Source organism: Mauremys mutica, chromosome 1 (genome assembly GCF_020497125.1).
Source record: "Mauremys mutica isolate MM-2020 ecotype Southern chromosome 1, ASM2049712v1, whole genome shotgun sequence".
NCBI classification, from domain to species: Eukaryota; Metazoa; Chordata; order Testudines; family Geoemydidae; genus Mauremys; species Mauremys mutica.
Window position 1 is genome coordinate 43,597,740 of NC_059072.1, and position 13,276 is coordinate 43,611,015.

The window sequence follows — 13,276 nt, forward strand, 5'->3', positions numbered from 1 at the left end:
AATTAGAGTGAATAAATGAAGACTCGGCACAGCACTTCTGAAAGGTTGCCGACACCTGGTCTAGGTAAAGGTCTTAGACATAGGTGTGGGTACTTTATCTATTTGGATAACAAGATAAAGGTCAACTTCACTTTCTGGGTAAAAGTGCCCACTATAGATACGCTAACTTTTGCTTTAGCTTAACATGTAGGTTTTTGGCCTGTAGGTCTCTTGCATTACAGCCAAACTTATTTTTAATATAAATTTATAAACCTATTACAATAAACCAAATACTTAAACTATGAGAAAAGATTAGTCCTATAGGCTACAGGGTATCACGAAGACTTAAATCTCATGTCTGAAATATTGGTAAAGAGGAGTATAGCTTGTGTTTTTCTGTAGTGCTGATGTTTTTCACAAAATGCCAATGTATTACTTGTACATTTGTGTCTACTTGTATGTAGATGATTGGCTGATGAGAGCTCAGTCATTTCAAGGAGTGTCCTCCGCTGTGAAGAATGTATAAATGCTGTCCACGGTGCTTAGGTACTCTAGGGATGGATGTGATAGAAAAATCTGAATCGAGGAGAATAGAATTTTGGGCCTTGGGGCTTCATATAATCATTTTTTCTTGGCAGAATATGTTGGAATTATCTTGAGCAGTTTCCTGCCCAGCAGACAAGTCTCATACCATTCAGAAGACAATATGCTCTGAGAGCCGAGCCTCAGAGGAGTTGTGTAATTCTTTCTGTGGCTGTTAAATCTATGGCTTTGTACTTCTGTGGCACCATTTACTGGGTTATGTCCTAGCCTGTGCAGGGCTGATTATGTATATCGTTCTCATCTTGGCATCATGGACATCTTAGCCATTCAGGACTGAGCTGTGGTATGAAAGGAGAAACATGCCAATCAGAGAATTCCCTCATCTTTCTCCTGAAGGTAGAGGGGGAGAGGGTGTGCTCACCTACACTACCCTCACACTGTTCAAGGCTTGTGCATTCTGCAGAGACAAGGTGCCACATTGATGTGCTTCTGGTCTTTCCTCCCTCTGATCAGTTCCAGAGTTGCCCAGGTTTTGACTAATGTCATCATGGCAACAGATTACAGCAATCTCTTAAGAGGATCCTGGTTAAGATAGCCATGCCAAGAAGCTGTCTTGTCCTAAGAGTGGAGCATTTGCCATCAAATCATCCCAGTTCATGTACCAGGGAAAGATAATGTCTTAGCAAACTCCTAAAGCCCAAATTATGATTAGCAGCCTTAATGACTACTAAGCAACTTAATTCAGCTAAGGGCTTCCTTACTATTGAACGATGGTAGCAACAGCAGAGTGCCCATCTAATGTAGACAGGACCAGGCATGGAGGCCAAGTGCCTCCAACAGACATTGTTGACTAGAAGCTAGTGAGTTTATTTCCATACATGTGCTTTTCTAAGAGTGTGAATCCATATGGGAGCAATTATCTCACAGAACTACAGTCTCTATTGCAAGTAACCATTTTTACTTCCAGGCATATTTGAGTTTAACATTTTCTCTACTTCTACATTAATTTATGGTGCTTCTTGAAACATAATTGTTCACCTGTGCTTCCTCCTCCAACAATGTAAATTAAAGGCTTAGTCCTTCAAATGTAATGGACAGGGGGATGGTCAGGCAATTTTATCTATAACTATATGCTCCCCTTCTTCTTTCACCTCAGCTTTATTCTTTGCTGAAGCACTGGTCTGAGTTCTGTCTTCTCAGAAAGCATTACACAGAGTTAAACCTCAGAGCTATTGTATTTAAAATCTTGATAAATTGATGTTAATTCTCAGTCAATTTTCAAAGAAAGTACTATACACTTTATTAGTAAAGCAAACATTTAATGCACACAAAACACTGTGTATATAGTTAAGGTTAAAATTCGGTCACAGGTGTTTTTAGTAAAAGTCAGGGACAGGTCGAGGACCATAAATAAAAATTCACGGAAGCCCACAACCTGTCGCTAACTTTTTACTAAAAATACCCTTGGGGGAACTGACAGCTGGTCTAGCCCTGCCACTGCAGAAGTAGTCACGGAGGTCCTGGAAAGTCACAGAATCCATGCCCTCCATGACAGAATCGTACCCCTATATATCATATAAAGCCATGTAAATAGTATTTTGAATAATATGAGTATCTTTTAAACAAACCTATCAGACAATAAATGTATTGGTGTTCCTTATATAGACTTTCCCCCTTTTTTGTTTCTGTTACACATATTCAAACATAAGGTTTCCACATAACATTTTCCATGCTTTAGCAAACAAACATCAAAATACATTCTCCTCTGATCTTCTCTCAGAGATGACTTCTCAGTCTTTATAGCAGGGGTCGGCAACCTTTCAGAAGTGGCGTGCCAAGTCTTCATTTATTCACTGTAATTTAAGGGTTTGCGTGCCAGTAATACATTTTACATTTACAGAGGCTGGCGGATGGAACCCCAGGCCGGTAGTGGACTGAGCGGGGCCGGTGGCCGGGACCCCAGGCCGGCAGCAGAGTGCCACTGAAAATCAGATTGCATGCCACCTTTGGCACACATGCCATAGGTTTCTGACCCCTGCTTTATAGTGTATGTTGATGTGTGTCCCCTGGACTTTTCAGATCTTCAGAAATGGCACATCTCAACCTTCAGAATCCTGTCAGCAAACAAACAGTCTGGGGATCTCCACAGCTAGCAGCATTCCAACCCTTGGGTTAATAGTTGACAGGTCCCCACAGTGTATGCTACACTGCAGGGTAAGCCAACATTTATTGAGACTTGAGCCAGTGGACCCTGGGTTTGGAGGCCCAGGGCCTGAGCGTCCACATTGCATATTGACCGGAGGTTAAGAATTTTTGGACCCAGACCCCAAACACATGGCTAAGGTGTCCACGCTACAATAAGCAGACCCAAGTCAAATTTCCATTTCCTGCCATATCCTAGTCTTCCTAGCACCCTCCATAGCTGGGGATACTTTAGCCCCTGCTTGTTGGACAGTGTGGGGAAACTTGATTGTCTGCCCTGAATGTTACAGGAAGTTGTGGCAGCCAAACTCCGAGCTATGTTTTAGGTCTGTATGCTCCTAATAATCAGAGGAACATGGAAGAGTCACTATTTGAAGAGCTTCTTTTCCTTGCGTTTGCACTCCTGTTTCAGCAAACAGGAAGGGCATCCATTAGACACTGGGAGACATTCCAGTGGAGGTTTCTGAGCTACTGAAGGCACCTGGTGGAGGAGGAGGGCAATACAGACGTAGATGAATAGAATTGGTTGCTGATGCTCACAGCTCAGTGTAGCCGCTTATGTACTCTACCTAGATCAGCACTTCTGCAGCAGGGCCGCAAGCACAGACTGGTGGGATCACATTGTCCTGCAGACCTTGGTTGACCAGCAGAACTTTTGCATGAAGAAAGCTACATTTCTGGAGCCTCGTGAGCAGCTTTCCCTGACCCTCCAGTGTCATGACACGTGCATGAGGGAGGCCAGACCTACCCAAAAACAGGTCGCTGTCACTGTCTAGAAGCTGGCTACCCCTGACTGCTACAGGTTTGTTGCTAACCAGTTTGGCATTCGATAGTCAACAGTGAGTAAAGTGGTCATGGAGGTTTCAGAGGCCATCAGGTGTGTGATTTACCCAAAGATGGTGGGCGTAAACAATATATCTGAAGTAGTCACTGCTTTTGAGAGAATTGATTTTCCAAACTGCGTTTGGGCTCATGTACCCATATTTGCTCATCCTCAAGGAGCACGAGTACATAAACCACAAATAATACTACTCCGTTATTATGCAGGCCCTTGTGGACCACAGAGGCTTATTTATGGATGCCAGTATAGGCTGCACTGGAAAAAATACATGAAGCCAGGTTTTCTGCTGATTGAGTGTCTACATTCATGGACAGACTGGGATGCTGTTACCATCAAGTGACATTGTCATAAATGGAGTGACTGTCTCTATTGTTCTCATTGGGGACACTGCTTATGAAACTATATCTTGATTTCATAGGACCTGGCAAAAGAAGCTTTAATTACACTCTCAGCAGATGCAGAATGGTTGCTGAATATGCTTTTGACAGATTGAAACTGCTTTGGAGATGTGTACAAACCCATCTGGATGCCAGTGTCATCAATGCTGTCCACATCACTGTAGCTTGCTGTGCTCTTCACAATCTGTACCCTCAGCCAGAAAGTGCACCTACCGCAGATAAAGCTGGCTGCACCCAGGCAATAGAAGTCAGGGATGCCTTGCGTTCCCACATTATGGACTTGCATGGGCCAGTGAAAGAGGCAGAATAGTATGTTTATGAATGTGCTTGTGCAATTTTTACAGAACACGAGGTACTGTCACATCATGCAATGAAATGGTTGGGTGGGGAAAGTGATTGCCAGGCATTGTACTTAATGAATGAATGAATCAACATGAACCGCTTGTGAAAACTGAGGGAAGTTACAATGAAAGAATGAATGACATGACTGCCTAGGGAAAATTTTTTTTGAGGGGGATTGTTAATTACATGCATTGTACTTGTAGATGAAAGGACTGCTTATGAACTGCGGGGTGAAGAGTTGATTGCCATGCATTGTGCTTATGAATTAATAACACGCCCACTTATGAAATGGGGGTGGGGTAAGAGTGGTAAGAACTGTGGATGTACAGTATGAGATATATGTAGGTAACTATTGAGAAATGGTGTTTGCATACATCTTTCCAGTTGTTCCATAGCATGTATTTATCTTTATTATTTGAAACACACATTATATGATGTAATGCAATGATAGCAATAAAACTTCTTAATAAAATAAAAAACTTTACTTTTTTGAAGGTTCCTATTTCAGGAGCCTCTGAACCCTATCAGGTTCAGATTAGACAGACCTCTGTGAACCGTTATGCTGACTTTGAAGGACTGCAGATCCCAGAATGCAGTGGTAGATGCTCTCTGTGATTGGACTGAGCTTCCTGGGTCAGAGGGTGCAGGGGAGTGGCAGTGTCCGTATTGTGGGAAGGGAACTGGAACAGAGAGCTACTGCTCCCTTTGGAATCTGGGCTGATGAGAAGCTATGACAGAACATAAGAACAACCATATTGAGTCAGACCAAAGATCCATCTAGCCCAGTATCCTGTCTTCTGACAGTGACCAATGCCAGGTGCCCCAGAGGGAATGAACAGAACAGGTAATCACCAAATGATCCATTCTCTATTGCCCACTCTCAGCTTCTGGCAAACAGTGCTAGGGACACCATTCCTGCCCATCCTGGCTAATAGCCATTGATGGACCTATCCTCCATGAATTTATCTAATTCTTTTTTGAACCCTGTTATAGTCTTAGCCGTCACAACATCCTCTGGCAAAGAGTTCCACAGGTTGACTGTGCATTGTGTAAAGAAATACTTCCTTTTCTTTGGTTTAAACCTGTTGCCTATTTATTTCATTTGTTGACCTCTAGTTCTTTTGTTATGAGAAGAGTAAATAACACTGCCTTATTTACTCTCTCCACACCAGTCATGATTTTATAGACCACTATTATATTCCCCCTTAGTCGTCTATTTTCCAAGCTGAAAAGTCCCAGTCTTTTTAATCTTTCCTCATACAGAAGCTGTTCCATTCCCCTAATAATTTTTGTTGCCCTTTTCTGAACCTCTTCCAATTCCAATATATCTTTTTTGAGATGGGGCAACCATATCTGCATGCAGTATTCAAGATGTGGGTGTACCATGGATTTATATAGAGGCAATATGATATTTTCTGTCTTATTATCTATCCCTTTCTTAATGATTCCCAACCTTCTGTTAGCTTTTCTGACTGCCACTGTACATTGAGTGGATGTTTTCAGAGAACTATCCACAATGACTCCAAGATCTTTCTTGAGTGCTAACAGCTAATTTAGATCCCATCATTTTATATGTATAGTTGGGATTATATTTTTCCAGTGTGCATTACTTTGCATTGATCAACATTGAATTTCATTTTCCATTTTGTTGCCCAGTCACTCCGTTTTTATCAGACCCCTTTGTAACTCTTCAAAGTCTGCTTTGGACTGAACTAAATTGCATGGTTTTGTATCATCTGCAAATTTTGCCACCTCACTGTTTACCCCTTTTTCAGATAATTTATGAATAGGCAGCAGGTTTAAAACAAATAAAAGGAAGTTCTTCTTCACACAGCGCACAGTCAACTTGTGGAACTCCTTACCTGAGGAGGTTGTGAAGGCTAGGACTATAACAATGTTTAAAAGGGGACTGGATAAATTCATGGTGGCTAAGTCCATAAATGGCTATTAGCCAGGATGGGTAAGAATGGTGTCCCTAGCCTCTGTTCGTCAGAGGATGGAGATGGATGGCAGGAGAGAGATCACTTGATCATTGCCTGTTAGGTTCACTCCCTCTGGGGCACCTGGCATTGGCCACTGTCGGTAGACAGATACTGGGCTAGATGGACCTTTGGTCTCACCCGGTACGGCCGTTCTTATGTTCTTATATGTTCTTAATATGTTGAATAATTTTGGTCCAAGTACAGACCTCTGGGGGACACCACTATTTACCTCTCTCCATTCTGAAAACTGACCATTTATTCCTACCCTTTATTTTCTGTCTTTTAACCAGTTACTGATCCATGCGAGAACCTTCCCTCTTATCCCATGACAGCTTACTTTGCTTAAGAGCCTTTGGTGAGGGACCTTGTCAGAGAGTTTCTGAAAATCTAAGTACACTATATTCATTGGATCCCGCTTGTCCACATGCTTGTTGACTCCCTCAAAGAATTCTAGTAGATTGGTGAGGCATGATTTCCTGTTACAAAAACCCCAACAAATCAAGCAGGGACTCCAAGCAGGGTCCCAAAATGTGCTGCAGCTTCTCCAGCAGGAAAGCTTCCTTGGGGACCAGTTTGAGAAAGAGTCATTTCATCAGCCTGGTCTGGGACTTGCTGGCTCCCCTCCAGTGCTGTACTGGATTCCGGGTTTAGAAGTTTGCCATCTTGGCTCGGTGCTAGTACCGGTTTTACAATGGCACCAATGGTCCTGTAGGGCCGGGTCCATACTCGGAAGGGGCCTTGGTGCCCAGACCGTGGCCTCGCTCCCTGCTCTACCACACTCTGCCCTGAGGCCCTGCCTCCACTTGGCCTCTTCCCTCCCTCACCCCTCCAAGGCCCTGCTCGCTCCGCTCTGTCCTCTCCCCCCATTTAAGCGGCAGGTGGGTTTTGGGGGGAAGAGGTCGAGTTGGGGTGGGGTCTCGGGGGAACAAATTTGGGGGGGGGGGATCTTGGGGTGGGTGGAGTGGGGGCCCACAAAACATTCATCCCGCCCTGCTTGGCACAGTACCCAGCACCTAGTCAAACTCCTTGTAAAATGGGCAGGGTGATATGGAGCTCCTAGAGGAGTGGTTTTCATCTCTGGCTTTCTGGTAGTCTGTCTTGAGCTGCTTAATCTGCTCCCTACACTGGTCACTGATCCGGTGAATCCCCAACACTGCAAGCTTCTTTGATTTTAGCAAGAGTTCCAGGAATGACCACTCATACCAGCTCTCAGCAAACTGTTTACTCACCTCACACCAGAGATTCACCGGTGTCTGCCTGCAGCACACTTTCAAAGGACTTCTTCATGTCAGTGGCCATTGCAAATGCAGAAAGAGGTTCACTGTGTTTGCAGCTCTGTGTCCTGAACAAAAGGGAAAGGTTAAATGCTGAGCAGCTGTACTAGAACCAGAGAGTTACTTCAGTTTTTGGGGGTTGATTGGCCAGTCTTGGGATAGAAAGGACAAAGGACACTGTCTCATGGGATTGTGGGATAGAATTGGCAGATTCTCAGGAGCTGAATCAGACATGTTCCTAAGTTTAAGCAAACAAATAGTTTCAAAGTTAAGCCCATGTATGAGTCTTTGTAGGATTGGGACCCAACTTTACAATTGGGTGAATCTCTTGAGAAATCAATTTAATTTTTGCACGCCCAAGAGATATTAAACCTAATAATTTCAGTATATTTCAATAGAAGAATAAATGTGATCTTCTGCTTTGTTATACATAAATCTGTCCAGAAGCTTGATACTGCATTCTCCCAATAGTCTATTGTTGCAATGCTTTGATTATGCCATCTGTCAAATTGTGATTTTATTTACAAAATCATATACAAAAACCATGGTCCATCACAAAGGAAGCCCAATTTTCAGATGCAGATGTCTAGTCTCTGTAGCCAATTACAGCTGCAGATGTACAATTTTTTTTTCCTAAATATGCAATTCTGCTGTTTAAAAATTAGGCCCAGGGAGTAAAGATACATGTATTCTACAAAACATTACAAAGCTATTGCCTTAAAACTTGAAAAAATAAAACTTAAATTCTGTTACTTTATTTATTACAGATGGGGAACTCAAGGGGACTTCACCACTACTCACCCTCGGCCTGTTGTCAAAGTAAAACTCTTTACAGAAAGCACTGGGGTCCTAGCCCTTGAAGATAAAGAATTAGGAAGGGTGAGTGTCATTGCATTTACAAAATCAGAATATTGACAAAGCACATTGTGCAAACAAACCATAGCAGACCCCCTGCTCTGCTATGGTTAAGGCTGATGCTTGCTTTCTGTTTAAAGGTGGGCTATTCTAAGTGCTCCAAAATCTATATTCTGACTCGGATTGTCTTGAAATTTGCTGTCTCATGGGTTTCTGCATAGAGTTAGTGATTCAAATTTGGGGTTATTTGAACAATACAGCCCTCCCCCCCCCCCCCAAAAAAAAGTACCACAGCATTTTACATTTTTTGCAAACATTGATCCTCCCCAAACTAATCTCAGCTCAGGATTTCTCTCAGCTAGGGCATGGCACCTCTTTGGGGCAGCATTACTGAAAAAAGTGTGTAACTCTGGGTGGATGCCAAAGTGATGCACCTAAAAGTGAAATAGGTTATGTGCCTTTACAGAAGACTAGGGTTCTGTTGAAGCAAGAGGGTTTCCAATCTGTTGTCACAGCAAAGGAACATACTGCACTCATTGAACCTGAACTGCACCCATGAACTGGGATTTTGAGCCCTGCCATTGAGTTTTCAAAGAATGTGTTGTGCATGTTCCTTGCTCTTTGCCTGCCAGGGGCAGTTATAGCCTCCCAATTAAAAAGAAGGAAAAAAGACTCTAGTAAGTGGTTAAGATAATGTGAACATGTTTCCTGAACAATGGAACTGAATGAGATCAAATGGCAGTAAGTCACTGGGTCATTTGACCAAGGGGTTCCTGATAAATACCCCCCCCCCAGTCATGAGCTGCTTGTAACATTTTCAGATTCTTATAACATTTTGGCATAGAGCTAGGGAATAGCAGCTAGCAATGTACAATCATACCACACTGAAAGCTGTGGGGTAATGTAAAATCAAAACAAGAAATCCAAGTAACAAAAAAGAAATGCAGACTGGACTTCGCAGTAATAGATGATGAGACAGCAATAGCACTTCTGGGCAGCAAGTCCACCTAAGCCATGAACCTGATACAAGTACTGTTCTAGAACATAATGAAAGTGCTTAGCAAAATGACTAAAGCTATCTAGGATGGTATTACCTGGGCCCAGGAGATGATACAGAGGGTGTATAGAGATGTGTTTCATGGAGACAGATATCTAGATAGTGTTTGTCCAATAGAGAGTGACACTAGTGTGAAGCCAGTTAAATTGCCAAAAAGAAAAGTACCCATTGCAGTACTACAGCCACTGAAAGAGGAACTGCAGCGCCTACAGAATTGTGGAATTGTACAGCCTGTAGAGAATAGCATAGATTAGATAAGCAGTCTTGGAGTAGTAAGTAAAGTCATCTGGAAAACTGAGAATATGCATAGACCCAAAGCTTTGAAACGGAACCATTTCCTTCTACCTACAATTGAGGACTTATCAGTGAGACTTTTTACAATATGCAATGTAAAAAATGGATTCTGGCACATTGAACTGAATGAAGAATCCAGTTACTTGACAACTTTCGCAACTTATGGTTAAGGATGCCAGTGGGAATCACTCCAGCACCAGAGGTATTCCAGAGCAGATTGACCCACACATTGGAGGGCCTGACAAGAATCTGGACAATAGCTGATGATGTGCTGATAGTGAGAGAAGGTGACAGTCCAGAACAAGTACAATGAGATCATGACTACAAATTATTACAATTTTTGTAGAGATGCTGAGAAAAAAATATTAAATTGAACTTAGACAAGCTCAGGTTGAGAGTAACTGAGATGCCATATCTTGGACATTTGTTGACTTCCAAAGTCCTGAAAGTAGACCCAGAGAAAGTGAGGCATTGTAAAGAAATTCCAAGATTCAGTAATGTTAAAGGAGTTCAGAGGTTCCTGTGAATGGTCAGTTATTTAGTAGCTAAGTTTTGCAGCCATCTGTCTGAGAGCTGCAGGATCTTGAAACAGTTGGCACTTTGAGACAACTTATGGGAGTGGATGGACCAACATGAGCAAACATTCAAGAAAGTAAAAGATGATTGGGAAGGCTCCCATTCTGAAATTGCTTGGGGGACATGCTGCAAGGGAGACAACCTGTCACATATGCAAACAAAGCATTGTCCATAGCCTTTGGAATGGGAATATTTCACCAATACACTTACGGTTACACCATGGACATACAATCTGACCATAAATCTCTTGAAAGCATTTGGAGAAGTCCATTACTTGGTGCAACAAAGTGCTTACAGTGGTTGATGATGCATCTGCAGAAGTATGACATACAAATCAAGTATTGCCCAGGTAGAGACTTGGTGTTGGCAGACACCTTGACCCATGCATATCTGCCAGAACCCAACTAAGAGGGCTCTGTAGAGGCCAAGGTGGAGAGAATAAACATGTTACAATACTTACCTATCTCAGAAGAAAGACTGAGAAAGAAACAGAGAGGTACAAAACAAGACAGAATGCTGTTGACATTGAAATTCATGATCCTACAAGAATGGCTGGTGACAAAACACCAAGTACCCAAAAAGAGAACAACATTTTTTTCAGATAACAGATGAGTTGTATGTACAGAATGTCACCATATTTCAGGGAGAAAGCGTGGTTATGCCAACAAACAGCTTTTAGGAATGAGATTATGCACAAAGTTCATTTGTCATATCTGGGAATTGAAGGCCACTTAAGGCAAGCCAGAGAGACTATATACTGAATACATACTGAATGCGCAATTAAAGAGATTTGTGGAGAAGTGTGGTGTATGCAGACCTTGAAAAGACCATCAACCGAAAGAGACCGTGTGGCAATGCAAAGTTCCAAAAAGACCATGTGCAAAGGTGGATGTTGATTTGTTTACCTTTGGAGACAAAGGACACATGATCATCGTAAACTATTTTTCCAGTTTCTGTGAGACAGACTGTTTACCAGACACAGGATCCAGAACATTCATGTGGAAGATAAAAACACCCTTTGCGCGGTATAAGAGATACCAATTATTGTGTGTTCCAATAATGGACCACAGTTTGTTTCAGGATAGCTCTGGAAGTTCAGTAAGGCCTGAGATTTTGATCACATAACATCTTCACCAAGGTATCTTCAGAGAAACAGAAAAGTAGACTCAGCAGTAAAACTGCCAAGAAACTAATGAAAAAAGCAAAAACCGCAGATGCTGACCCATGTGTAGCATAACAAGATCACAGGAATACTCTCTCACAGTACCTAAATTCTAATGCAGCCCAAAGGCTGATGAGCTGGAGAATGAAGACACTCTGGCTGACAAGTGGGAAATGGTTAGAGCGTGGGTACTCAGGAGTTTCCCTTGGTGAATTATGGACAAACTGGCAAAAAAGACAAGTGTTTTACTACAGTAGATCTGCAAGAGATCTGCCAGGTCTGGAGCTGGGTAACAAAGTGCAGATGCAACCGTTAACAAAACAGGGTAAGTTTTAGCAAAAAGCTACAGTGGTTCAACCAGGAAACAAAAGATCATATCAAGTGCAAATGGACAATAGACAGATAGTATCAGAGGGGTAGCCGTGTTAGTCTGTATCCACAAAAACAATGAGGAGTCCGGTGGCACCTTAAAGACTAACACATTTATTTGGGCATAAGCTTTCGTGGATAAAAAACCCCACTTCTTCAGATGGATGGAGTGAAAATTACAGATGCAGGCATTATTATACTGACACATGAAGAGAAGGGAAGAAGTGGAGAACCAGTGTTGACAGGGCCAATTCAATCAGGTTGGATGTAGTCCACTCCCAGTAATTGATGGCCTGATTTTACCCACAAAAGCTTATGCCCAAATAAATTTTGTTAGCCTTTAAGGTGCCACTGGACTCCTCGTTGTTTTAATAGACAGATAGTGAGGCAAAACCATAGGCACCTCAGGAAAGCAAAAGACAGTATGGACAACACGTCTTCGCATTCTACAGCAGGAGAATCCTGAGCAGAGTCATTAGAAGTAGGCATACGTATGTCAGGGCATACGAGAGGAAATACAGGAAGAAGAAGATATTTCAACAGAGGCTTCAGCAACATCAAACCTAGAGACAATGGTTGACCAGACTGGTGGAAGACAGCATCAGGGAGGCACCAGTGAACCTAACTGTACTAGAGGAAAGTGGATTGTTAAAAGATTGGCTTATCTGAGGGATTTTGTGTGATGAACCTGTTATACAGGTGCCTAGCCAGACAAATTGATAAGATGTTGAATGCAGTAACCGTAAGGATGGACAGTATCTGAAAGGAGTATGTTAGATTATTGTTGGGATGTTAGTTTTCTTTAAAAGAGAATGGATGTAACAATATAAAGGTTCTAGCAAACTTCCAGGCATCATACATCTCGGAAGGGAAACCTCCTGGGAAACTGTCTAGGAAGCCAAGAGGCTGAAGAAGCCATGTTGTAAGCAGCTACAATAAAGCTGGAGTTTGTTGATCATCCTGGTGTTAGCACAAGATCTTATATGGCAGATGATCCAGAGACAACAAAGCATAAAACAAGAGTAGTGAGGGAGAATGGGGTGGGTTTAGGAACAGTACAGGGAGTGTGGGAGTTGGAAGGATGCAGAAACGAGGGTTAGGGGTTGGAGGAGTGGGAGGAATAGGGAGAGAGGGGTTTGGGGCTGCAGTGAGAGGAGGGAGATGCATGGGATGGGTGATAGGGAAGAGGATTAAAGGGAGGAGATGGGTTGTGGGGTTTGGGTCAATTGAAGGGGTTAAGCGTTAGTGGAAGGGGGAATGGGTGGCAGAGGAAGTGGGGGGAATTCGGGTGGGGAGGATCTGTCAGTCTGACGTTCTCTCCTCCAGTTAAGCCACAGTCCCTTCCCCTTCTCCCCTTCTCCTGGCTTGGCCAAGTGGTGGTGGAAGGTGCACCATAGTCACA

At 42.8% G+C, this 13,276-nt stretch overlaps 1 protein-coding gene across 13 annotated transcripts in view; it reads left to right on the forward strand.

Moving 5' to 3' along the window:
• Positions 1 to 13,276, forward strand: part of CADPS2 (calcium dependent secretion activator 2) — a 548,645-nt gene that overhangs the window by 253,461 nt on the left and 281,908 nt on the right. For all 13 annotated transcript variants that reach the window (XM_045031264.1, XM_045031306.1, XM_045031338.1 and 10 more), the window contains exon 7: positions 8,329 to 8,440. In XM_045031264.1, coding sequence (XP_044887199.1) covers positions 8,329 to 8,440 — 112 coding nt within the window. The remainder of the gene's footprint in view (positions 1 to 8,328; positions 8,441 to 13,276) is intronic.